At 39.6% G+C, this 25221-nt stretch overlaps 1 protein-coding gene and 2 long non-coding RNA genes across 4 annotated transcripts; 1 reads left to right on the top strand and 2 right to left on the bottom strand.

The window, feature by feature from the left end:
• Positions 1 to 9: 9 nt before the first annotated feature.
• Positions 10 to 5678, bottom strand: LOC144064646 (uncharacterized). Its single transcript, XR_013296856.1, has 2 exons — positions 4721 to 5678; positions 10 to 2063 (listed from the first exon to the last, which is right to left on the bottom strand). It is a non-coding gene; the product is annotated as an uncharacterized LOC144064646 (long non-coding RNA).
• On the top strand, positions 4751 to 23304 carry znf395b (zinc finger protein 395b). Of its 2 annotated transcripts, none has more exons than XM_077587332.1 (10): positions 4751 to 4930; positions 8200 to 8393; positions 11220 to 11395; positions 11476 to 11588; positions 15786 to 15985; positions 19283 to 19383; positions 20004 to 20289; positions 20415 to 20510; positions 20757 to 20863; positions 22396 to 23304. In XM_077587332.1, exons 2-10 carry the CDS (start codon positions 8271 to 8273, stop codon positions 22505 to 22507), a joined length of 1314 nt encoding a protein of 437 aa, XP_077443458.1. In that variant the 5' UTR covers positions 4751 to 4930; positions 8200 to 8270; the 3' UTR covers positions 22508 to 23304. The 2 variants fall into 2 exon arrangements, with proteins under 2 accessions (XP_077443458.1, XP_077443457.1); XM_077587331.1 differs by having other exon boundaries at positions 20001 to 20289.
• Positions 5738 to 11549, bottom strand: LOC144064647 (uncharacterized). Its single transcript, XR_013296857.1, has 3 exons — positions 11289 to 11549; positions 8237 to 8388; positions 5738 to 6148 (listed from the first exon to the last, which is right to left on the bottom strand). It is a non-coding gene; the product is annotated as an uncharacterized LOC144064647 (long non-coding RNA).
• Positions 23305 to 25221: the final 1917 nt, after the last annotated feature.

Genomic DNA, 25221 nt, shown 5'->3' with positions numbered 1-25221 from the left:
GACACAATTGAAGGTGAAAATTTATTTTCAAATTTACTTTCAACATTAAGACCATATTCAACGAAAGAAAGAAGTCTTTAAATTGAGAGTGATGAGCGGCATGTTAATTAAGCTACTGTACTGTTGCTGTGCGTACATGTGCAAGTTGCTATTTTTAACGCAGTAGAGAAACTCACATTTCAGTAGGAACTGTGTTGTTGTTCTCCCTTTTTTGCCAGTGCGTGGTGGCAATTCTCAAAATAGATCTGAGGTGTTGGTCAGTTAACCAGGATCTGTGACGGGCTTTATTAAAGTTCATGACGCTGAAAATCTGCTCATTTTTACCAAAGGGGGAAAATGGCAGCTGGAAAGTTACACTCCAACAAAGGTCTAGACTAGTGCGCCATCTATCGGGGAAACGAGGATATTGCATGGCAAAGGGAAATGAATGAGGTCATTGATTTTTACTATAATTTGGACAACGTCGGTGGGCCGGATTAAAAAGCCTAACAGGCCCTATATGGCCCGCGGGCCGTAGTTTGCCCATGTCTGGACGAGGGTGTATCCCTTACCCTCAAGAGGGTCGTGGGGGCTCCTAACCCAGCCCAGATAACTATGGGCAGTGGAATCAGAAGGCACAGGAAGACAAACAACCTTTGACATAATCATACCTTTGGAGAATTTCAAACGTCCAATCAGCCTACCATGCATGGCTAAGCGGCACAGGGGAGAACATGTAAAGTCAACAACACTTGATCTCAGAACTACGAGGCACTCGTACTAGCCACTTAAACAACGATTTGCTCTACCTGTAAAATATCTCTTTCAATTGTGTTGCTGGCGGATCGAAATGTTTCTGTCAACGAATAGGTTGGATTGCATCCAAAATCTAACAGAGGTGCGGCACTCTCTGTGTGTAAGGGAATGCCGGAAAGGCAGTCGCGGGTGTGAATTTTGGCAACACTATGCAACCAATGACGTTCATATCTACACCACAACAATATTCCACATTTTTGTTGGTTTTATCAGGAAAGAAAATGTGCATATTAACAATTTAATCTATGAAAACCTTTGGGAGGAGCATCTTTTTTACTGTCATGAGCACATTAGTCACTTTTGTACCTTCTTATTTATCTCTTATCTCATCTCTCACTTATTCATGCTGACTATTTATCTACATTGACTATTTATTCATGTTATTGACTACTTATAATGTCTCATTTTCTGAACCGCTTTATCCTCACTAGGGTCACGGGGGGTGCTGGAGCCCATCCCAGCTGACTTCGGGCCAGAGGCGGGGGACAGCCTAAATCGGTGGCCAGCCGATCACAGTATATTATTATTATAACACATTTTCTCATTTCAACTAGGGGGCGAAATAGAAAAAGCTGCACAAATTTGGGCAAATTTGAGCCATTTTTCAAACATCCCGAAGCTCGGAAAGGATCAAGGAAAACGCGTATATGTAACGGCTCGACTGACATCCACATGTGAAGGAGAATAAAGATTGAAAAATTAACAAGTGTAGCAGAGTTGACAGATTGGGCCAATTTGCCACTGAACTGAGTGGGTTACATTTACGGAGTGATGGGTTAGCTCCATTGGCCTATGAGCTCCATACTTGTATTTAAGTTTTAAAATGTTAATATTTGTTTCTCTGAAGCACCAGGTGACTCGCGGACCGGTGGTTGGGGGACCACTGATTTTGAGTGTTCAACCAGACTACCTTGCATGTTTTAAGATGTGGGAGGATAAAACTCACACAAGCCCAGGGGAGAACATGGAAACTACACAGAGTGAGGACCAAACTGGGATCGAACCCTCAACCCCAGAACTGTGAGACCGCACTAACCTAACCACACTCTCACCGGGCTGCCCTAGGAAAAATCAAGAAACATTATATTAAAGATACTGTTATGGTTCACGGATATTTCACCTGACTTTGTGGGATCGATTCCCACTAGGTGGAACTGTGATTGTGAGTGTAAATACTGGTCTGTCTCTGTTTCCTTATGACTAACTGGGAACCAGTTGTCCGTCTTTCGTCGAAGTCAGCTGGGATAGGATTCAGCACCCCCGCAATCCTGGCAAGAATAAGCAGAGAGGAAAATGAATGAATGAACGAATGAATGTAATGCCTGGCAGCGAACGATTCTATTGTCAGCAATAGCACCCAAATAGCTAAATCCCAGTGTTACGATTTGTTCAATGCTCTATGGCACATGTGTCAAAGTGGCGGCCCGAGGGCCAAATCTGGCCCGCCGCATCATTTTGTGTGGCCCGGGAAAGTAAATCATGAGTGCCGACTTTCTGTTTTAGGATCAAATTAAAATGAAGAGTATAGAAGTACTTTAAATTTCCTGATTTTCCCCCTTTGAAATCAATAATTGTAATTTTTTAATCAATTTTTTCTGTGTTTTTAGTTCAAAAATCATTTTGTAAAATCTAAAAATATATTAAAAAAGCTAAAATAAACATTGTTTTAGATCTATAAAAAAATGAATATTCAGGGATTTTAATCCAGTTCTTTTAATCCATTTATAAAAAAAAATCTAAATATTATATCTAAAATGGTCCGGCCCACATGAAATCGAGTTGACGTTAAACCGGCCCGCGAACCAACCCGTGTCTGACAACCTTGCTCTATGGTTTCTAATAAACATGTAAATTCCAAATATAATGACCCTATTAACTTCTTGGAATATTTTTCTCCATTCAATAACTGGCGATGTTATCTGCTGCATGTTTATATGATTACCTTCGACTGTTGAAATGTAACATCAACATTAAACGAGTCAAGCGTGGGTGTCATGATACTGACATGAAAACATTTGAATAGTGTCTAGGATGAGATTGAGACTAGGATTGGCTGCTTCTCCTTTGTGAGTGCAGTGCTCAGACCAGAAAATCCCTGCTGACTGCATGTCTGGCGGGGACAGTGCAGACAGTCGACACTAATCTGCTCTCTTTCTATCTCTCTTTCCAACACACACACAAACACACACAAACACACACAAACACACTATGGCCTGTTTTACTTGATCTCCATCTCATCATGTAATATGGGGTGAATAAAAGGGCAAGCAAAATATTCTCAATGCACATTGAAAAAAAATGCTCAAATTTTATACAGTGGTTGAAGGAGTAGATTTATAAAACTGTTCAAACTGCTCAAGATAAACACTTTTTTTTATTGATTTTAGGGCAAATAATGTTCATCACAATATCTGACACTATTCATGACTATGAGTGCTCTGTAATTGGATGTCGAACAACCTGACCTGCTTTAGAAAGGCTGCAGTTTACTTCCAACCCATTAGCGGTATGCAAAGTAGATCTCTCACCGCATCTCATTTTCTGAACCGCTTTATCCTCTCTAGGGTTGCGGGGGGTGCTGGAGCCTATCCCAGCTGACTTCGGGCCAGAGGTGGGGGACACCCTGAATTGGTGGCCAGCCAATCGCATGCAAACTCCACACAGGTGGACCAACCTGGATTTGAACCCAGGACCCCAGAGCTGTGAGGCCGACATGCTAACCACTCAGCAGCCAGGCCGCCTAGTTTTTGTTAAGGCAATGCTGTTTCGCAGAATATTTTTGCAATGTGAGATTTCAAAACAAACGATTATTAGCAGCACTGCCAACTTATATTTTTTATAATAATACACATTTAAAAGTAAATTCATAAATAAAGAAAATATATGATGACTGGTGCCCCGGTGAGCAAGTGGTTCGCAGGTTGGCCCCACTGTCCTGAGATCGAGGGTTCAATCCCAGGTCCGGAGCTTTCTGTGTGGCGTTTGCATGTTCTCCCCGGGCTTGTGGGTGTTTTCTCTGGGTACTCCAATTTCCCCACACATCACCAAAACATGCATGGTAGGCAGGTTGGACACTCAAAAATGTCCCTAGGTATGAGTGTAAATGCTTGTTCATCTCCTTCTTCCCTGTGATTTGCTAGCCACCAACTCAGGGTGCCCCCCACCTGGTGCACATAGTTTGCAGGGATGGTCTCCAGCACCCCTACAAATGATTGAATGATTGAAATCTGCCCAAAGTAAAAAAAAAACACGGGTAGCAGGCTGCAAATAGTCACCAGGCTTTGTACCTTACTCATCTCATTTTCTTAACGGCTTTATCCTCATTAGGGTTGCGGGGGGTGCCGGAGCCCATCCCAGCCAACTCCGGGCCAGAGGCAGGGGCACCGTGTCAGCCAATTGCAGGGCACAAGGAGACGGACAACCATGGACACTCACATCCGTACCTAGGGGCAATTTAGAGTGTCCAGTCAGCCTACCATGCATGTTTTTGGAATGTGTGAGGAAACCGGAGTACCCAGGGGAAACCCACGCAGGCCCGGGGAGAACATGCAAACTCCACTCAAATGGACGTGACCTGGATTTGAACCCAGATACCAGCGCTATGAGGCCGACGCGCTAACCACTCGCCCCACCGGGCCGCTTTGTACCTTACTTTTTCCATGAAAATTGTAAAATTTGATTAGATTGGATTAGATAACTTTATTCATCCCGTATTCGGGAAATTTCACTGTCACAGTAGCAAGAGGGTGAGAATACAGACACAGGAAAAGACATTTTAGACATAAATGAATAGGTAATAAATAAATAAATTGTATGTTGTAAAAAAACTGACTACTATTTCTACTATTAATAATAATAATATAAGATTTGATTTGATAAGTTCCAAATACAAGAGGATTCTAAGGCTAAATCCTCACCGCCTCACCTCTTATGTTGCCATGATGGCTTCGAGGCCAGCTGTCAGCCCGGCATTGCTCCAGCAAACAGACACACGTAGGCGCACGTACCACACAGACCAACCCCCTTCTTCCCTTCCTTCCCCCGGCACTCTGTCGGCCGGCGAGAGGCGGGACAGGCCCAGGCGACGACCCCACTAAAGCAACGAAGGGTCGGATCGACCATCTATATCGACCGAGTAAGTACAAGATTGTTTGTTTTTACCCCCGCATAAGATTGGTTGAACACGGGGCATGCAAATGTTGTTTTCCTTAAGCGGTGTGCTTGGAGTGGAAGGGGAGGGGGGAGGGGGTCCTCCAATATCATAAATGTCGGTTGGAGACCCGTCATTTTTTTAGCAACTTTTGCTTTACCGATGTGCTATCAAATCATTGATTCGGCGAATATTGACGAAAACAAGCAAAGTAAACAATCGGAGCATGTAATCAAAGTTATATTCAACATTAATATCAAAATGTTTGACGTCACTGTGTCGAGTGTGAGCAGATCGTAAACAAACATGCACGGTGAATGATTAGAATGTTTAAGCATTCTGTTTAGAACTCATATTTTCGTGTATTTACAATTCGAGTCGCATTTGACTAGCCTCCAGCGCGGCTTTGGCTGATGAGGTTATTTTTTGTCCATCGTTTCCCATCCAAAATATTGACGCGCACTCGTTTCTTCGCCATTTTCATTGATATGCGATTCATCGAGAAGGTGATTTGATGTGTTGCGTTCATTTTACTAGGGATATTAGCGTGAAAACATGGGTATTTTCGACATTATTGCGCCGTCCAAGCACAGCGCCTCCCGGCGAAACTCGTGTCCGAACACGTTGTCAGAAAGGGGGTGTGTGCCTAGAAATGAGCGGCAAGCCAATCGGTGGAGCCACCCGCCTGCATTTACAGCACTTGTTTACTACGTATTCTCAATTCTGATTGGTGGATCGCTTTGGCAGACTCGGGTGAGTGCTGCATTCACGGACAAAAGTGGTGGTGGGAAATTTGACCTTTGACTAGAAGATTCAACGACGCTTTTATTCATTCTTTTATTTTCATTTTCTAAACCGCTTTATCCTCACTAGAGTCAGGGGGTGGTGCGGGGGGTGCTGGAGCATATCCCATCTGACTTCGGGCCAGAGCCGGGGGACACCCTGAATTGGTAGCCGGCCAATCGCAAGGCACAATGAGACAAACAATCATTCACGCTCACATGCAATTTAGTTTCCAATCAGCCTACCATGCATGTTTTTGGAATGTGGGAGGAAACCGGAGTACCCGGAGGAAACCCATGCAGGCCCGGGGCAAACATGCAAACTCCACACAGATGGACATGACCTGGATTTGAACCCAGGATCCCCACTGTGAGGCCGACGAGCAGACCATGCAAGCCGCCAGGCTGCCCACGATAAGACCTGAAAAGAAAAAAACACGAGTACAGTGGTTAACGTGCAGAGAATGAACAGTTGCTGTGCATCACTTTGCTTAATGATTACACACATCACACCTTGTAGTGTACATTCTGTTCTTTTAAAATTGATGTTCACTTATTGTTTCAGCACCCACATTGTTCTGACCAACCTAGAAAGAGAATCATGTACTGATTGATCGACAGCAGACCTATTGTATTCTTCGGACTATAAATCACAGAATGAAGAGGAAAAATAATATTCCACTGGAGTATAACTTGTGCTTTTGGGATGACAGTTTTTTTTTAAAAAGAAACAATCCTTTATTGTTATTTTTTTCTTATGGCTTTGACTTTTTTTCAGGAAAATAATTGACATGCTTAGCTTTCCACATTTACCCCGTTACATCACACAATACAACCAGTCCTGACCAATAAACCGGAAGTAATTGGGACAATTAGGGCGTGGAAATCAACCCATAAAGCAGTGGTCCCCAAACTATTCCAGAAAGTGTCGCAGTGGGTGCGGGTTTTCGTTCCAACCTGTAAAAGGAAACCTTTCCACCAATCTGGTATCCTAGAAATGCAATCAGTGGATTGCAGTCAGGTGCTTCTTTTTTCAGCAGAAACCTCATTGGTTAAACTGTTTGTGTTGGATCGGTTGGAACAAAAAGTTGGGGGTCATGTTGACTCATTTATAAACAACAACAAAAACAAGAGTAAAGTTTTTCCATATGCAACTTGTTGTGCTTGGTTCATTGCCGTAATTGTAATCAGCTAACATTTTGAAATTTACACTTTTTTTGTGTTTATATAAGTTATACAACATTTTACATTAAAGTAATAGTTTTTCCTGATTTTCCCCCTTTTAAATCAATAATTGTAATTTTTTAATCAAGTTTTTCTGTGTTTTTAGTTCAAAAATCATTTTGTAAAATCTAAAAATATATACGTATAAAAAAGCTAAAATAAACATTATTTTAGATCTATAACAAACTGAATATTCGGAGCTTTTAATCCAGTTCTTTTAATCAATTTATTAAAAAAAAAGAAATCTAAATATTATATCTAAAATGGTCTGGCCCACTTGAAATCAAGTTGACGTTAAAGCGTCCCGCGAACCAACCCGAGTCTGACACCCTTGATGTAAGCTATTAACAGTTTTTTAGATAACGATAGCCTAAAAAACAACATAAAATAGTGTGGCTGATGTAAATTATAATTGAAAAATATGGTCTTATTTTCTCAAAGTTTAAATTGCTTGAGATTCATTTATTTTAAACACAGCTTATCTTGGTCAGGGCCGCGGTGTGCTGTAGCCCGCTGATGTTCGGACGAAAGGCGGACTACACCCTAGACTGGTTGCAAGTTGCACACTTAAAGACAGACAACCATTCACACACGTGTGCGGTCGATTGGTCGCCGGTCTTTTGGTCGCGGTCTTTTGGTCGCCCCGACCGCGACAACGGGCGACCAAAAGACCGACCACCAAAAGATCGGCGACAAAACAAGGTAAAACAACACGGTCTACGCATCAATAAAAGCCAACAATGGCCATGAGCAGTTTCACTGAGCCGACGTGTGAGTGTATAAGAGTTTGTATGTACATGCGTTTTCCCTTTAAGAAGCTACGTCAGTCAGGGTCTTAACAAGTTCTCAAACAAAAAACAATAAAAGTCCGGGAAATTTGGAGCTTTTTCTTTAGCCTAATAATTAATAGGGCATTAAGTATGAGTAAATAGTAATTTGCAGTTTGTATTTAGGGAATTTGAGCAACGGTTTAAATGATAATTATCAATAACCTTCCGGGCGACCAAAAGACCGGCGACCAAAAGACCGGCGACCAATCGACCGTGTACCTTCACACTCACAATCATACCGCTACCGAGTGGGAATCGATTCCATGCTTGTCTACATTGAAGTCAGAGAACCACTACACCAGACCTTGCTTTACATAAACACTCGTAAATGTGAAATTTACAAGAGTTTAAAACTTTCTCCAAATAATAATCGCTCTTAAAATGTATTGTTTCTTTTTTTTTTTGCTTCACATCTTAGACGTGTCACCCTCAGGAAGGTTTGATAGTGTACTTACCTGCTGAGTGGCAACACCACACAGCAGCAGCACCATGGCAGCTATGGGATCCAAGGAGAGACTAGAATCCAAGCCAGGCGGAACAGCAGCAGGACTGCAGGCATGCATCCCCAACACGCTTGCCAACAACAGACCTGACATGCAGCAGCACACTATGGTGAGAAGACAGATGGAGATCAGTTAGCCATTGTTCTTCAAGATTATGAATGTTAAAGAGTGCACGTAATAGAAAAATGCTTCAAAAGTTAAGTCAAGTGTGAAATTAAACAACAAAATTCAAGCAATTATCATCCGACTATTTTTCAAATGTCTTTGAACAAGCCTTTCTGAAAATTTTAATCGAATTCTTCTGTGTTATGTGAGGCTAAGCTTCATTCATTTGTATTCTGGATGTTTAGATATGAGCATCTGCTCTAGAGGCAGTTTTAAAGTCCCGAAAAGTATCCAATAACACCACAAGATTTATGTGACACTCGATTTGCAAGCTTTAAAAAAGTCACAAGGCGTTTGGAAAAACTCATTCATTCCTAGTACACCAGCAGTCATACGTTTTTAGAATTTTCACCCAGGTGGACTAGAATCTTAAAACATTTGACCAAGAGTGTAGGTGTTATATTAATGGTGTGTTCTTGTCCAATGAAAAATAATAGTTTCTTTTTTTTAAATGAGAATTGTTTTTGTTTGACATAAGTGCGTGTGCGGTCGTTTGGTCGCCGGTCTTTTGGTCGCCCGGACGTTTGGTCGCCGGTCTTTTTGGTCCCTGGTCTATTGGTCGCGGTTTGGTCGCCCAAATGATCGGCTGCTGCCATGCTTACTCTCATTGATACTCATTGATTAGCAACAGTGAAAAAATATTCTTAAAATAATTCAGATACTTTTTTTACTTTCAAATTGGTGAAATTATTAATAAATGCACATTTTCATGTATTTTTACTTTTAAATTAGGAGTAGGGCTCTCAAGGAATAATGTTTGAAAATATGAATTGTTTATGGCTCTCTTCGTCAAAAAGGTTCCCGACCCTTGCTTTAGATGGTCATTTTTTTATCAAACAAATAAAAGTCTTAGTATACTTTTAGCCCGGAACTTTGACATTAAAATAAAAGGCAATAAGTAAAATTAATTTATTAAAAAGAAGACAAAGCAAATTCAAAGATGGTGTTTTTATTGAAGCAGTAAAACTTACAAATTCTAGCAGTAAAACTTACAAATTCTAGCAGTAAAACTTACAAATTCTAGCAGGAAAACTTACAAATTCTAGCAGTAAAACTTACAAATTCTAGCAGTAAAACTTACAAATTCTGGCAGTAAAACTTACAAATTCTAGCAGTAAAACTTACAAATTCTAGCAGTAAAACTTACAAATTCTAGCAGTAAAACTTACAAATTCTAGCAGTAAAACTTACAAATTCTAGCAGTAAAACTTGCAAATTCTAGCAGTAAAACTTGCAAATTCTACCAGTAAAACTTACAAATTCTACCAGTAAAACTTACAAATTCTAGCAGTAAAACTTACAAATTCTAGCGGTAAAACTTACAAATTCTAGCGGTAAAACTTACAAATTCTAGCGGTAAAACTTACAAATTCTAGCAGTAAAACTTACAAATTCTAGCAGTAAAACTTACAAATTCTAGCAGTAAAACTTACAAATTCTAGCAGTAAAACTTGCAAATTCTAGCAGTAAAACTTGCAAATTCTACCAGTAAAACTTACAAATTCTACCAGTAAAACTTACAAATTCTAGCAGTAAAACTTACAAATTCTAGCAGTAAAACTTACAAATTCTAGCAGTAAAACTTACAAATTCTAGCGGTAAAACTTACAAATTCTAGCGGTAAAACTTACAAATTCTAGCGGTAAAACTTACAAATTCTAGCGGTAAAACTTACAAATTCTAGCAGTAAAACTTACAAATTCTAGCAGTAAAACTTACAAATTCTAGCAGTAAAACTTACAAATTCTAGCAGTAAAACTTACAAATTCTGGCAGTAAAACTTACAAATTCTAGCAGTAAAACTTACAAATTCTAGCGGTAAAACTTACAAATTCTAGCAGTAAAACTTACAAATTCTAGCAGTAAAACTTACAAATTCTAGCAGTAAAACTTACAAATTCTAGCAGTAAAACTTACAAATTCTGGCAGTAAAACTTACAAATTCTAGCAGTAAAACTTACAAATTCTAGCAGTAAAACTTACAAATTCTCTACAAAAATTACAAATACAAACTTACAAATTATGTACAAAGGGAATTCACAGATGGGAGTTTTTATTGCAAATTGTATGCAATGGCTTGCAGGTACTCTACATTATTCGCGAATCGATCCGGGTTTCCATAGTCCTCCGAGTTCATTGGACGGCTATGACAGTCGATGGCAGCAGCCGATGTGTTAAATGAAAGCTCTTATTTCTCCCAGAGAGAATGAAGGTTGCTAGAATTTGTACGTTTTACTGCTTCAATAAAAACACCATCTGTGAATTTGCTTTGTCTTCTTTTTAATAAATTGACAGTAGATGGCAGCAGCCGATCATTTGGGCGACCAAACCGCGACCAAAAGACCGGCGACCAAAAGACCGCGACCAAAAGACCGCGACCAAAAGACCGGCGACCAAAAGACCGGCGACCAATCAACCGTGTACCCATAAGTGATGCCACACAAGTGGGATCATCCTCAGTTTCTACATAGTCAGATGTTGGCATGCTCTACCTTTTCATACGGCTTCCATCGTAAGCCATATTGTCTGCATGCAGGACACCACAGATGGACAGGAAATATTTTCCCAACAGCTTTATTCCCGCAACCATAGCAAAACTCATGTTCTAAGGTTTATGTAATCAGCTTAACCGAAATAGCCAGTGTACGGCTCGCCCATACAAGAGTTTAATGATTTGTTTCACTGCCAGCTTGTAAGCCTAGTGTATGAAGTGAATCAACATTGAAACAATGGCTCATTTGGAATTTCACCTTTGATCCCCCTTATGAAGGTATACACACAGAACCACGTCCAAGAACCATTTGTAGACAGAAAAACTCACAAGAGCGCGATGCTCTACCTGCCGAGTGAGCTGGAGCAAAGCTGGTGCGCCGTGCCCGCAACCCTGCAAACTCGAGCCCCCGCAAAGGACCCATGCATGGTATCAGCTCGAGAACCTCCATACAGGTGAGAGAAATGTTGCACTCTAAGAATTAGTGAGAGTGGGTATGAGAGTCTGGCTGCAATCTAAGCTCTCTCGTCTCCAGTTTCCGAAGCCCAGAGTCAGTGGAGATGGATGAGATCATGGCGGCTATGGTGCTGACCAGTCTTTCCTGTAACCCGGTGGTCCAAAGTCCCCAGCTGACAGAAACTGGAACAGGTTTGTGTGCTTGTGTGTGTATCACATGGTGTTTACACTTGTACATTTTTGTCTGTCCCTTTTTTGGAGTCCTTATTTTTATGGTTGACAGTGAGTTTATATCTGGACTGGTTGATCTCCAGATACAGAGCATATGTAGAAAATAACACCTATGGACAATTTAGAGACTTCAATATTGTAATACAGTGGTACCTCGAGATACGAGCTTAATTCGTTCCGGGACTGAGCTCGTATGTCGATTTACTCGTAACTGAAATGAACGTTTCCCATAGAAATGAACTAAAAACAAATTAATTCGTTCCAAACCTCTGAAAAAACACTCAAAACAGGATATTGGATTGGAAAAACATTTTTATTATTTTTAATTCGCCATCTATTAACAAAGTAACACATAACTAGTGGTTTAATAGTACTAAAATGTGTTTAATAGTACTAAAATTAGACGGAATTTGCGGAGGGGAGAGAGAGACGGACAGAGAGGGGGGACTTTTTGGCATGGCACAGCCAGTGTTGGTGGAGGGGGCATTCAATCCAAATCTCCTGACATTGGACAACTTGAAAATTTTATTTATTTTACGTGTAACTGTGCATTGTAGACAACGCTTTGGTTCTGATTAAGGTTACAGTGGTACCTCGACATACGAGCTTAATTGGTTCCGGGACTGAGCTCGTAAGTCGATATTCTCGTAACTCGAACGAACGTTTCCCATAGAAATGAACTAAAAACAAGTTCATTTGTTTCAACCCTCTGAAAAAACACTCAAAACATGATATTGGATTGGAAAAACATTTTTATTATTTCTAATTCGCCATCTATTAACAAAGTAACAAATAACTAGTGGTTTAATAGTGCTAAAATGTGTTTAATAGTACTAAAATTAGACGGATTTCGCGGAGGGGAGAGAGAGACAAACAGAGGGGGGGGGACTTTTTGCCACGGCAACGCACTCGTAACATAACATAGACAAATTTAAATGAACTTGGTTTACGATGCAGACACTCCAAAATAAATTTAATCTAACCTTACACTAAACTAAATTTAATCTAACCTTACACTAAACTGAATTTAAATTTTGATACCTTTCTTCTCCCGGCCAGGTTGGCTCTATTTGCCCCGCCTCCACCCTGACTTTCAGATGCAACCTATCGATGGTAGTTTGCTTTTGTATTGCCTTCAAAATTTTCTGAAAATGATGCTCACAAATGTCCTCACAATAGGATAACGCACGACCACTTGCCAATGAGAAGTAGTATATATACGCCATTCGCACTGACTATCGGGAAAAAAACACTGAAAAAATGCAACGCTCCGCCCAGTGCTCGTAGAGACATTACACAAGGGAGTTGCGACCACAGAGACATTACACGAGGGAGTTGCGGGGAGAGAGGCAGTGCTCATGATGTTCTTATGAGCAGCCTCTCGCGTCCACTGTCTGCTCGTATATCAAAATTTGTCTCGTATCTCAAAATAAATGTTTGCCCGAAATTTTGCTCGTATCTCAAATTGCTCGTATGTCGAGGTACCACTGTACCTGGAGAAATCCCACCTGACATGAAAATGCAAATTCCACATGTATTTTCAAAGTGAAAATTTTCATTTTATAGCACTCAATATTTTGGGTTAAAGAACAATTCTGCATTGTAGCTAAAGCAGTTTTGTCATTTACAGGCGGTGTAAACTTAGCTTCTTATTGTGAATTACAGCTGTTATTTCGTTTTTAATAGCAGCAAAGCTGCATTTAAATTAAACTGCCTTTGTCTGATCAATGGTTTATCATCTCTTTCAAGGTAAAGTAAAAATAGATGGCCAAATGTTGATTAAAAAAACTATAGATAAATAAATAAATCAACAGGGAACAGAGTGGGATACAAAGCGAGGGAGAGAAATATGACGGTTAAGTCTGATGGATAAAAAAGAGCACATCACAACCTTGGCTCTCATATGGGACACCTGCTGTTCTCTGTAGGATGGGCAGAATAGAAAATACAAATAATCCACATCCACAAGGACAGTCTAAATTTAACATGGAGTTTTGGTAACTACTCAGTTTTATATGCTATGAAACATTACATCTAGATAAAATGAAATTGGCCTAACTCTAACCTGTAGAGGAGTTCTAATCTAATTTTTCCAAGAAATAATGTTATACTTAAAAAAATAATTATATTTAATGAATATATTCAGGTTGTGAATATTTTAAGGCCCAGTAGAGAGTGCGTGGTTAGCACGTCAACGTCACAGTTCAGGGGCAAAGGTGCGATCCTCATTGTTTCTAGTTTGCATGTTCCCCCCGGCTTGCGTGAGTTTTCTCCGGGCCCTCTGGTTTCTTCCCACATCCCAAAAACATGCATGACCAGCTGGTTGAACACTCTAAATTCCCCCTAGGTATGAGTCTCAGCACGAAATGTTGTCTGTCTCCTCGGGCCTTGCGATTGGCTGGCCACCAATTCAGGGTGTCCTCCGCCAGATGCCTCTAGTAAGCTCCAGCACCCCTTACAAATCTTGTGATGATAAGCAGTACAGAAAATGAAGTAATGAATATTATAAAGGCCTAGTGAAATGCACTTTGCAATTCCAAAATTTTAAAAAGGGAAGAAAGGTTATGTTTATCTTTTTATACTGTAAGATCACAGGTGTCAAACTGAGGGTCATATCTGTCCCACCACATCCTTCTGTGTGGCCCACAAAAGCAAAATGTATGCATCAACCTCATCTTTCTTGCTGAGACGGATTGTCATATTTTAAAAACGTTGAGATCAATGTTCCCTCTAATTTTTCGTTGGTCTGAGCAGAAAGTCAACCTCCCTGAGCGCACTGAGTACCAGTGTGAGCGACATCATCGGTACTCGGATGATTCGCCTAAAGACGTTTCGCCGACGGACGTTTGACAGACGGGCAGGTCACCGAATGAACGTTCGGCGGAACGTCCATTCGGCGACCTGTCCATTTTTCATGTAAAACATGCTGTAAAACACGAAAAACATAAGTGGACAGAGCTACTGCCACTTGCTGCCGCTTAAACGGCGCCATCATGGGGAAAGGGGTAAAAAAAAAAAAAAAAAAAAAAAAAATCCGATTTTTTTTTTTTTTTTTTACTGCGCGCCATATGATTGCTGCTGCGCAGCGAGGACGAGAGTAGTGCGCAATTGCGCACGCGCGCAGCTTAGAGGGAACACTGGTTGAGATATTGTTAGAATTTTTGTTATATACCCCCGTTTGAAAAAGCTAAATCAAACAGAAAATAGCTTAATGGGCTCTTTGATTTTACAATCAAGTGTCATTCAATTTGTGTACATGTGAAAACAATATAGACGATTATACATTTAAATGGAATTCCAATCTCATTGTCCCTCCATAGAAAAAAAAATAACTATGATTTGACCAGCGACAAAAAGGAAATGAACACTCTTGCAAGATCTTATGGTAAAACAGTCAGACCTGCCACACATACTAACAGAATATATATAACATTACATTGTTGTATAAAATGGTCTCTCTGTTATGGGAGAACTGTGACTGCAGCATTGCCTTCTTCTTGCTCCTGCAACATTATTCATGTCAAAGGTGTGCAACTCTAAATCGAATTAAATTCCGCCTCTCTTTGAATGTGTGAGGAGTGTTCAAGACGTGCTTAATAAATGCTAGGAGACAGCTTTTGTATTGATTTTTTTAAGGATATACATATACGTCTGCTGCCCAAAATTGGCTGGGATAGCCTCCAGCACCTCCTACAACCCTTGTGAGGATAAGCGAAATGGAAAATTAATGAATATATCCACACATGCCTCTGCTATGTGAAAACTACTGTTATTTTTATCTTTATGTAATTACAAATATTAGAGAAGGCGGCCCGGTGGAGCGAGTGGGTAGCGCATCGACCTCACAGCTCTGGGGTCCTGGGTTCAAATCCAGGTCATGTCCATCTGTGTGGAGTTTGCATGTTCTCCCCGGGCCTGAGTGGGTTTCCTCCGGGTACTCTGGTTTCCTCCCACCTTCCAAAAACATGCATGGTAGGCTGATTGGACACTCTAAATTGCCCCTAGGTATGGGTGTGAGTGTGCTTGGATGTCCCCCACCTCTGGCCCGAAGACAGCTGGTATTGGCTCCAGCACCCCCTGCGACCCTAATGAGGATAAAGCAGTTCAGAAAATAAGATGAGATGAGAGAAAATATTTAATTGTATTTTCTTTTTTTAGCTGGTTCCACAACATCAGGTGAAATGGAGTGTGGTGGTGGCGAGCTCTCCGATAGTGGCAGTAGTGGTTACTGGAGTTGGGATCATGGCAATGTGAGCCCGGCCCCCTCGCCGTCTGTCCCGGAAATAGACAGCAGCCCAGATGAAGGGATGAACATGGAGATGGAGCAGGTCGAGGAGTGTAATGCCAAAAAGCCAAAGGTAAGTTATTTTTTTCGACTACTGTTTACAGTTCTCAACTGTCCGTCCATTCATCCGTTATCATGGCACTTTAGTTTACATGGAGCAGAATGTCCCCACTGACAATGGATGACAAGCAGAGACTTATTGACTGGTGCGTAAATATGGCGATGACTAGTGTACAGCCAGGTGCTTCCAGTCTAAAACAGTTAGCAAGAGGACATTATAAAGAATGAATTTTTAAGCAGTAAAACAAGACAAACTTCCTTTCAGGTCAGGAGGACATCAGTATTCACTGTTGTGTGACTTTTTGTTGCATTTTGTCATATTACGTGCAAGAAGTGAGTGGGTTTCCTTCTATTCCACCTCTTGTTTTTTAAGAGAACAGATAGGATGTCGGAATTTGTCATATTAGATATTAAAGAGAACAATGCCATTTTACGGGCCAGTGAATTCTTACATGAACACTTTAAACAGTTAAACGGATGTAGGGTCGTGCATGTAGTAGTTAATAGGGGGCAAACAGACTCAAATGCTGAATGCAAATGTTAATCATTTCAAATATACCATAATTTTTGGAGCACCTGGCTTGGGTCTCACCTACCAAATTGACAAGAAAACCATTTTATTTGTACATAAGCCACACTGGAATCTAAGCCACTGGTGTGCATATTGTATTGTACGACATTTACACCAATAAATATGCAGCTTATAGCTTGTAAAATCAATAGTTAAGATGCAGTGGCATACAAAAAGCAGCAGGGTCCAAAGTGGAGGGAAAAAGTAGAGTTGTGGTAGTGTATATATATATATATATATATATATATATATATATATATATATATATATATATATATATATATATACACACACACACACACAGTGGTACCTCAGCATACGAGCATTTCGAGATACAAGTAAAATTTCGAGCAAATAATTATCTCTAGATACGCGAAAAATTTCGAGATACGAGAAAGCCAGGTGGCCAAGACATGAGAGGCTGTTTATCATTTTATCTTTTTTGCCGCATCTCTTTCGTGTATAACAGATATCTACGAGCACTGGGCAAAGCAGTGCATTTTTTTCAGTGTTTTTTTCCGTCACTCAGCGCGAATGCCGGAGCGATCGCTAATACGAGTAGTATATATTACTTTTCGTTGGCTGCTCATAAGAACATCAGGGGCACTGGCTCTCTCTGTTACGATCGCGCCGAGACGTCGTGGCGCGATCAGAGGGATTTGGACCCAGTAGCGGGGAAGCAGGAGGGGACGAGACGAACTGTGCTCATGATAGTAACTTTAATGACTCAAAAACACCTTACAAAATAACAAGGACTTGTACATCCCATAATGAAACAAAACCGGAGCATGGAGAACAGTACCTTTGCAGCGATGTATGCAGTATCACGCAGTACGATTCGACAAGGACTACCACTTCCGTGGTGCTTAAATACACACATCAGGAAGTAATCATGAATCACTCGCAGCTGCTTGAACCCAACGGCAAGCCAGGAGGGACAAACGAGCTGCTCCTGACACTCTCCCCCGCAACTCCTCGTGTAATATCCCTGGTCGCAACTCCCTCTTTGTAATGTCTCTGCGAGCACTGAGCATAGCGTTGCATTTTTTCAGTGAATTAAGTTTAGTGTAAGGTTAGATTAAACTTATTTTTGAGTGTGTCTGCATCGTAAGACAAGTTTATTTAAATTTGTTTGTTATATTACGATTCACCGGTGCAAAAAGGCTCCCAATCAGAGCTAGCATGGAAAAATCTGGGCTTTTGGTTAGTACCAGGCAGCTGTAGGGCAACCGTTCACACACATTTAAACTGTAGAAAAGTGGGAGCTGAACATATGCTCCCTACATTTTAGTTTGACAATTTCGATACACACTTCTGGAATACCAGATGTTCACAAATCACTTTTTATACTGATCATGTTAATAATGTCTCATAAAATTAAGGACCCTGATAAGTAGATAAGTATCAGCCACCCTATGGTGCAGTGGTTCATCCGCCTGAATTTGCCACGGGCAGTCTGGGGTAGATTCCCACTCGGTGGCAGTGATTCTGTGAGTGGCTGTTGGTCTCTCTTTTTGCCCTACGGTTGATTGGCGACCAGTTTAGGGTGTAGTCTGCCTTCCGCCCAAAGTCAGCTGGCACAGGCTCCAGCGACAGGCGAGCTGTGATGGTACAAAAATGTACAAAAAATCCTTAAATAAACACATTGTGATTACTTGTAAGTTGGTGGTGTAGAGGCTCACTCGCCAGACATCGGTGCAGTCAGGCACGGGCTCGATTCCTGTTGGTGGCGTGTTATTCTGATTCTGTATGGTCGTTTGTCTATCTATGTGCCCTACGGCTGACTGGCGACCAGTCCCGCAACCCTTACGAGGATGAATGAATGATTACTTGTCAAACAAGCACAAAAATTACTAAGGAAAATGAATGGACGACAGTACAAACAATGTACTCATCACTTCATAATCCGATTATTATAATAATATTATAATATAATAATAATAATGATAATTATGAAATGCACAAACTATATAATGACCCTCCCCCAAAGCACAATTTAAATATAAAACATATTAAACGTGCATGCATTTATTTCTCATGAGTGAAACTAAATGGTTGCGGTAGATGAAACCTTTTCTGAAAGTTCATTAAATTTAGATGAATTTCCTCAGTATAGGATTACTAAAGTTTCATCGAATCTAATGTACCAGCATTAGAGGTGCTGAAATCTCTTCTTTCATTTCATATCTATTATCACTCAAGCAATTCAAACTCAATCAAAAACAAAATCTGCTGTTCAGTCGAGACATAGGGGTTATAGTTTCTTGAAGTTTTGGACCTGTCTGCAAGAAGTTCACAGACAAAATAATGGGAAAAAGACTCGCCAAAGATATGGTTGCAATTCCAAACTAAGTATCAAGCATAATTTTTGATGCATTAACAACCGTCACAATGTCTGCTTTCGATATGTTATTGACTGTTGTTTGGACCTCTCACTCTATACAGTATAAAGCAGGGGTGGACAAAATATTCCGCAAAGGCCCGCAGTGGGTCCGGGTTTTCATTCCAACCCATAAAGAGGACACCTTTTCACCAATCTGGTGTCCTACAAGTGCAATCAGTGGGTTGCAGTCAGATGCTTCTTGTTTTCTGCAGAAATCTCATTGGTCAAAATGTCTGGAACAAAAACCTGCGCCCACAGCGGCCCTCGAGGCCCGGTTTGCCTGGTATAATGCATAGAGTTGTTGTTATATAAATGTTTTACTTTTCTCAAAAGTACTCATTTTTTTTCTGTTATAGAGCTCTTTTAAAGGTTTGTACAAGTGTCTGTGGCCCAGTTGTGGCAAGGTACTCACATCTTCCGTCGGAATAAAACGGCACATCCGAGTGTTGCATCTGGGGTGAGTTTGTCTCTTTACTACCTAATTACATTTTTTATGAAAATGTGTTTTCCATTTTGTGTATATTGTGTCTTCCATTTTGTGTATATTGTGGTTTCCTTTTTGTGTATATTGTGTTTTCCATTTTGTGTATATTGTGTGTTGCTGCAAATTGCCCCTAGATGAGTGTGAGAATGAATATTTTTTTAGTCTACTTGTGCCCTGCGATTGGCTGGCCACCAATTCATGGTGTACCCCACCCGGTGCCCGTAATTGGCTGGGATAGGCTCCAGCACCCCCCTCGACCCTTGTGCGAATAAGCAGTACAGAAAATGAATGAATAAATATATTGCTTATTGAATTTGGCATATGATGGATGTGTTAAAGAATAGTGATAGATGCTGAACAGCCTTTTTATAAATTTTTCATGGCACCCCTCACCATTGTAGATTGCCGCAGACAGTTGAGTCTTTAAGATTATTTCTGAGCTGGAAAACAACATTAAAAAAACAGAAGGGAATGAAAATTTTAAGTGGTAGAGGAACTCTCACTAAGTGATTCAATGTGATGAAATCCGGGCCACAGTGGGGATTTTTTTGCTATCATTAAAATAAGAATAGAACCTGTTTTTCCTACAGCAGCGGCGTAGATCAGTCACAGAGAGAAGAGGACTTTTACTACACTAAAATCTCCTGCGAGGCGGTGGACACCAGCACTGCCTTAGTTCCTGCCCAGCAGGCTCTGGGCCAAGCATCATCTCTCAATTGGGCCTCGTGCAACTCACCAACTGGTTTGGCTGTTCAGATCCCACTGGGTCACAGGCCAAGGTCCAACTCCAGCTCCGGCCTAGTTTCAAGCCGGCCCAGTCTACTCAGCCAATCCGCCCCTAGCTGCTTCTGGCAGATCCACACGGAGCATCTCTATCAGGTCAGTTTCGAGAACCGACTACAGTGGTACCTCGACATACGAGCACCCCGACATACAAGCAATACGAGTAAAATTTCGAGCAAATAATTATTTCGAGATACGAGACAAATTTCGTTTCTTTATAGGCATGCAACCCCGTCCAGGCACCTCTAGCCCCAAAAAGTCCAGGGTGCCACGCTTTGACCACCACCGTGGCAGCTTCAGGCCACACTAGCACTCAGGTGGGTCTTCGTTATAATCATGTGTTAAATTCTAACAGTATATTTCAATCTTCTTTAAGTTTCAATCATGACCAGAAAATGAATGTGGGAGAATTATCATTTTCACACTACTGTTTCATTCCATAATCAGATCAAATGTTCGATTGTGTTTCTTTGCCCCTAAAAAATGCAACAACCCCAGTCAGAATCTGGGATCTCGCCTCATCATCTATTAAAGAATGCCACTGCGGTCGTCTGTCTCCGCAGATGGTGAAACCTCGTTGTCGGTCCGTTAGTGTCGGGGAGCAATGGCTGCAACAGAATAGGCTGCAGACGATGACCGTATCACCCTCGCGTAGTCACTGCTCCTTCAGGTAAGAAGTCAGTGTTAGTGTCCACCATCATCCACCTGCCATTAAGATTTAAACGCTACTGAAACACGGGCAGTGAAAACATATCTCAGGTCCAATGACAACATTTATGTACAGATAGAAAAACGTCAATACCCATTTTCTTTTTGGTAGCTCCAAGATATGAGCATTTATCTTTGCAGGTTCATGAGTGGAGGATCAATATGTCTGAAATTTGAGACAAGGTGTTCAAACTGCAAAAGGCTTACAACTATACACACACACAGACATAGAATAATATTAATATTATATATACAGTGGTACCTTGACATACGATCTTAATCCGTTCCGGGACTGAGATCGTATGTTGTGCTTTTCGTAACCCGAGCGGACGTTTCCCATTGAAATTAATTAAAAACAAATTAATTTGTTCCAACCCTCTGAAAAAACACCAAAAACAGGATATTGGATTGGAAAAAATGTTTTATTTCTTCTAATTCACCATCTATTAACAAAGTAACACATAACTAGTGGTTTAATAGTAATAAAATGTGTTTAATAGAAGTAAAATTAGACGCATTTCGAAGGGGGAAGAGACGGAAAGACGGACAGAGAGAGGGGTGGGGGCGTTAATTCGTTCCAACCCTCTGAAAAAACACAAAAAACAGGATATTGGATTGGAAAAACTGTTTTATTTCTTCTAATTCGCCATCTATTAAAACAGTAACACATAACTAGTGGTTTAATAGTAATAAAATGTGTTTAATATAACTAAAATTGGGCGGTGTTGTGTGCACGAGTATACTTCATTACCCAGAAAGCCCTCTTTTTGCCCGCGCATGCGCGTTGTGCATTTCCTGGTCGAAACTCGTCTGAATAAATCGTTCAGTGCTCGTAGATATCTGTTTAGACGAAAGAGATGCGGCAAAAAAAGACAGTGCGCTACAACGATAAACAGCCTCTCATGTCATGGCCACCTGGCTTGGTCGCATCTCGAAATTTTGATCGTATAGCGGGCGAATTATTCAATCGAAATTTTCGTCGTACCACGAGCTGATCGAAGGTCGAGGTACCACTGTATATATATTTATGTCTAAAATGCCTTTCCTATTTCTGCATCCTCACCCTCTTGCTACTGTGACAACGAAATTTCTCGAATACGGGATATATATATACATATATATATATATATATATATATATATATATATATATATATATATATATATATATATATATACATACACACACATATATACATACGTATATATACATATATATATATACATATATATATACATACATATATATATATAAATAGAATAATTATTTAAACTTGTGTACTCTACCTATTTACACATGTACTACAATAAACTCTTTTCACCATATGAAGCAGTCCAGTGCAGAAAGTCAATAGAGCAAATTCTAATATTATCAAAACCATTGCTCTGTTTACTCTGTCACATGACATTTTTATTCTGTTTTTCCTTTTGGATTTCTTTTTTTTAAGTCGGTTTCACAACCGTTCACATGTAAATACCCTCATTTCGTTTCCAGGAAAGGTCGCGGGGAGGCCAAGAAATGTCGCAAGGTATATGGAGTGGAGCGAAAGGACCAGTGGTGCACAGCTTGCCGCTGGAAAAAAGCCTGCCAGCGTTTCCCTGACTAATCAGCACAATGGTTGGATGGATGGATGGATGAATGATGATAAAATCTAATTTTATCACGAAAGATAATGTAGTGTATATAAGTCATTGAAAAAAATTTTTTTTTTACTTTCGTCATTGTATTTTTTTTTTTACGTGCGACTTGTTTCACATGCCTACATACCAGAGAGTTTGTTATAAGAAAGACGTTTAAGTTCAAGGGCAACCAGTTAAAAATATAGTTGTAACGTGCCGAAGTTTGCAGCAGTTCTTCTTATACGAGGCAGATTTTGCTCCAATTCTGTTTGGTTATTGTTCCCTTGGGAAATGAAGGTTTGTGTATGTTTGTAACCTGTCAGTCTGCTTTGGTGCTAATTGCTGACTGACAATCATGTGACGTATTCGGCCTCCAATATTCTCCTACTCTATTATGTACAGTACTAGACTGCTTAGATTGCTTGTTTGTTTAATACAAAACTCTTCCAGTGGTTTATTATGTTTATTATATTGTGTTCATTGAGCTATGTACGAGTATTTTGTACCTTTTGTAATGTCTCGTCAAGCTTAAGTGTTTTGTTTTTTTTTCTCCCCATGTTTATAGCACTTTGGTGGAATATAAAAAATCACAGAAATAAGCTACATTTGGTTCCAATCATCCAAATGGTTTCTCTTCCTGCCTGTGTTGGAAAACAACCAATGTCGGGGGTTGTTTGGCGTAATCGCTGTGACCGGAGTTTGTGAAAGCAATAAAAAAAAATAATGAAAAAGGAAATGCAGTATATTGTCACACGAGCAAATAAATAAAACACAGACAATTTGAGACATTGTCTTCTTTTCTGCATGACAGTCCACAAAAGAAATAACAAACTATTTTATTCTTAATTTTCTATACATATTTTTATGAAGACCTAGAACAACGAATTTATGTTAAAAATTGTTGAAATTTACAGAATTACTCACAAATGCCATTTATGGGATGTGCGGGGGGCAGGGAAAAACACAAATGCATGCATTGCATGATTTTTCAAACTCGCTACACTCGGTACACACTACAGATATTACGAGTCAAAACACACTATTAAGATGTATGAAAACAACATCTCTGGCTGCAAGTGTAATTTTGGGGGGACAATAATAACCATGGCTGTCATGCACTGTTAATTCCACTGTTAATTCCATTAAAATGTCTTCATTTAAACCTCTTTTGCCAATAACAGGCCCAAGCCATTTATTTCCAGCTCTGACTAAGGGAAGTATAAAATGTCTTCCTTAAAAAAACAGTAGTAAGTTGGACTTCATTTCTGTAACATCCCAATGCTGAGTTTTACCAATTATTAGTTGTTGGGCTTAATCTACTTTGATGAATGATTGTTTTCCCAGAGAATTAAATAGCTGAAAACATTATTAGGTCATTATAGTGAAACTTTCCCTAATCATTTTCAAATAGGAAAAAAAAAGCTAGCGTGTAATTTGGGTTTAATTACACAGATGAGAGAGTTCCGAGCAAATTGTTTGTTGTGCTTTTTAATTTCCTCTAGATAGCAGTAAAATAATAAAACAACACTATTGGATGCTGTGCATCATTGTGAGACACTAGAGGGCAGGATTATTTCATCTAAAAACACAAGGTACTATATAGCAGGAGGAGTCTGAATTTATATATATATATTATATATATATATATATATATATATATATATATATATATATATATATATATATATATATATAATAACCTATAGAGTAGACAACTATATATATATATATATTTATATATAATATACATATATATATGTGTGTATATATATGTATCTATATAATATACATATATATGTGTGTATATATATATGTGTATATATATATGTATATATATACATACGTATATCTATATATATACATATATATATACATATACATATATATATATATATATATATATATATATATATATATATATATATATATATATATATATATGGGTGAGTTGTGTTGTGTGATTGGGAAAAAAGAAAATCAATTAATAACCTATAGAGTAGACAACCATCTAACGTTCTTGATTAGAGCAGAGTTCCCATATTTAAAAAAATAATTAAAAAAATAATAATAGCAAACCAACTGGTAAGGACTATGCTGGATTTAGTGTTATTTTTGTGTTAATCTTGTATGGTACTAGAAAACCAACATAAAATAATAATAATTAATAATAATAACAATAATAATTCAATTTTAAAGCTCGCTAAGTCCAGCTAGCCCATGATTTATGGTATAACGTCACCCTAAATCCAATAACCAATGCCACTGCCATTTCCTTTTTTTAAAAATCAACTGCTTTATTTAAAATCTCGCAAATTGAATTCCTGTTAGCTCAAAATCTGCTCATTTTGTTTCACATTATGTGTGATAGCACTACTGAATTGGAACTGTTAAATCCCTTGCGATTGTACATTTACGTGTTTTCGCGGGCATCACTGATTGAGTAAAATGTAACCCTGACACCTGATTAACAGACTGGCTCCACAGTTTGGTTTTTAACCCCATTTCAAGAGCAAAAGTATAATAATAAACTCCCAAGTCTAAACATCTCATCAACACAACTAATGAGAGCTGGCAGGGCTGTCAGGACTCGCAAACTAAAGTGCAAATGACTTCGGCGTACTATTCAAGAAATTGCTGTCAAGTCACACCTTATTTTTCCAATCTCATTTGGCCTGTCTCGGTACACTGACACACAAAAATA

Source organism: Stigmatopora argus, chromosome 19 (assembly GCF_051989625.1).
Source record: "Stigmatopora argus isolate UIUO_Sarg chromosome 19, RoL_Sarg_1.0, whole genome shotgun sequence".
Taxonomy (NCBI): Eukaryota; Metazoa; Chordata; class Actinopteri; order Syngnathiformes; family Syngnathidae; genus Stigmatopora; species Stigmatopora argus.
The sequence above is the reverse complement of the archived record's forward strand: the minus strand, read 5'-3'. Positions and strand labels throughout refer to the sequence as shown.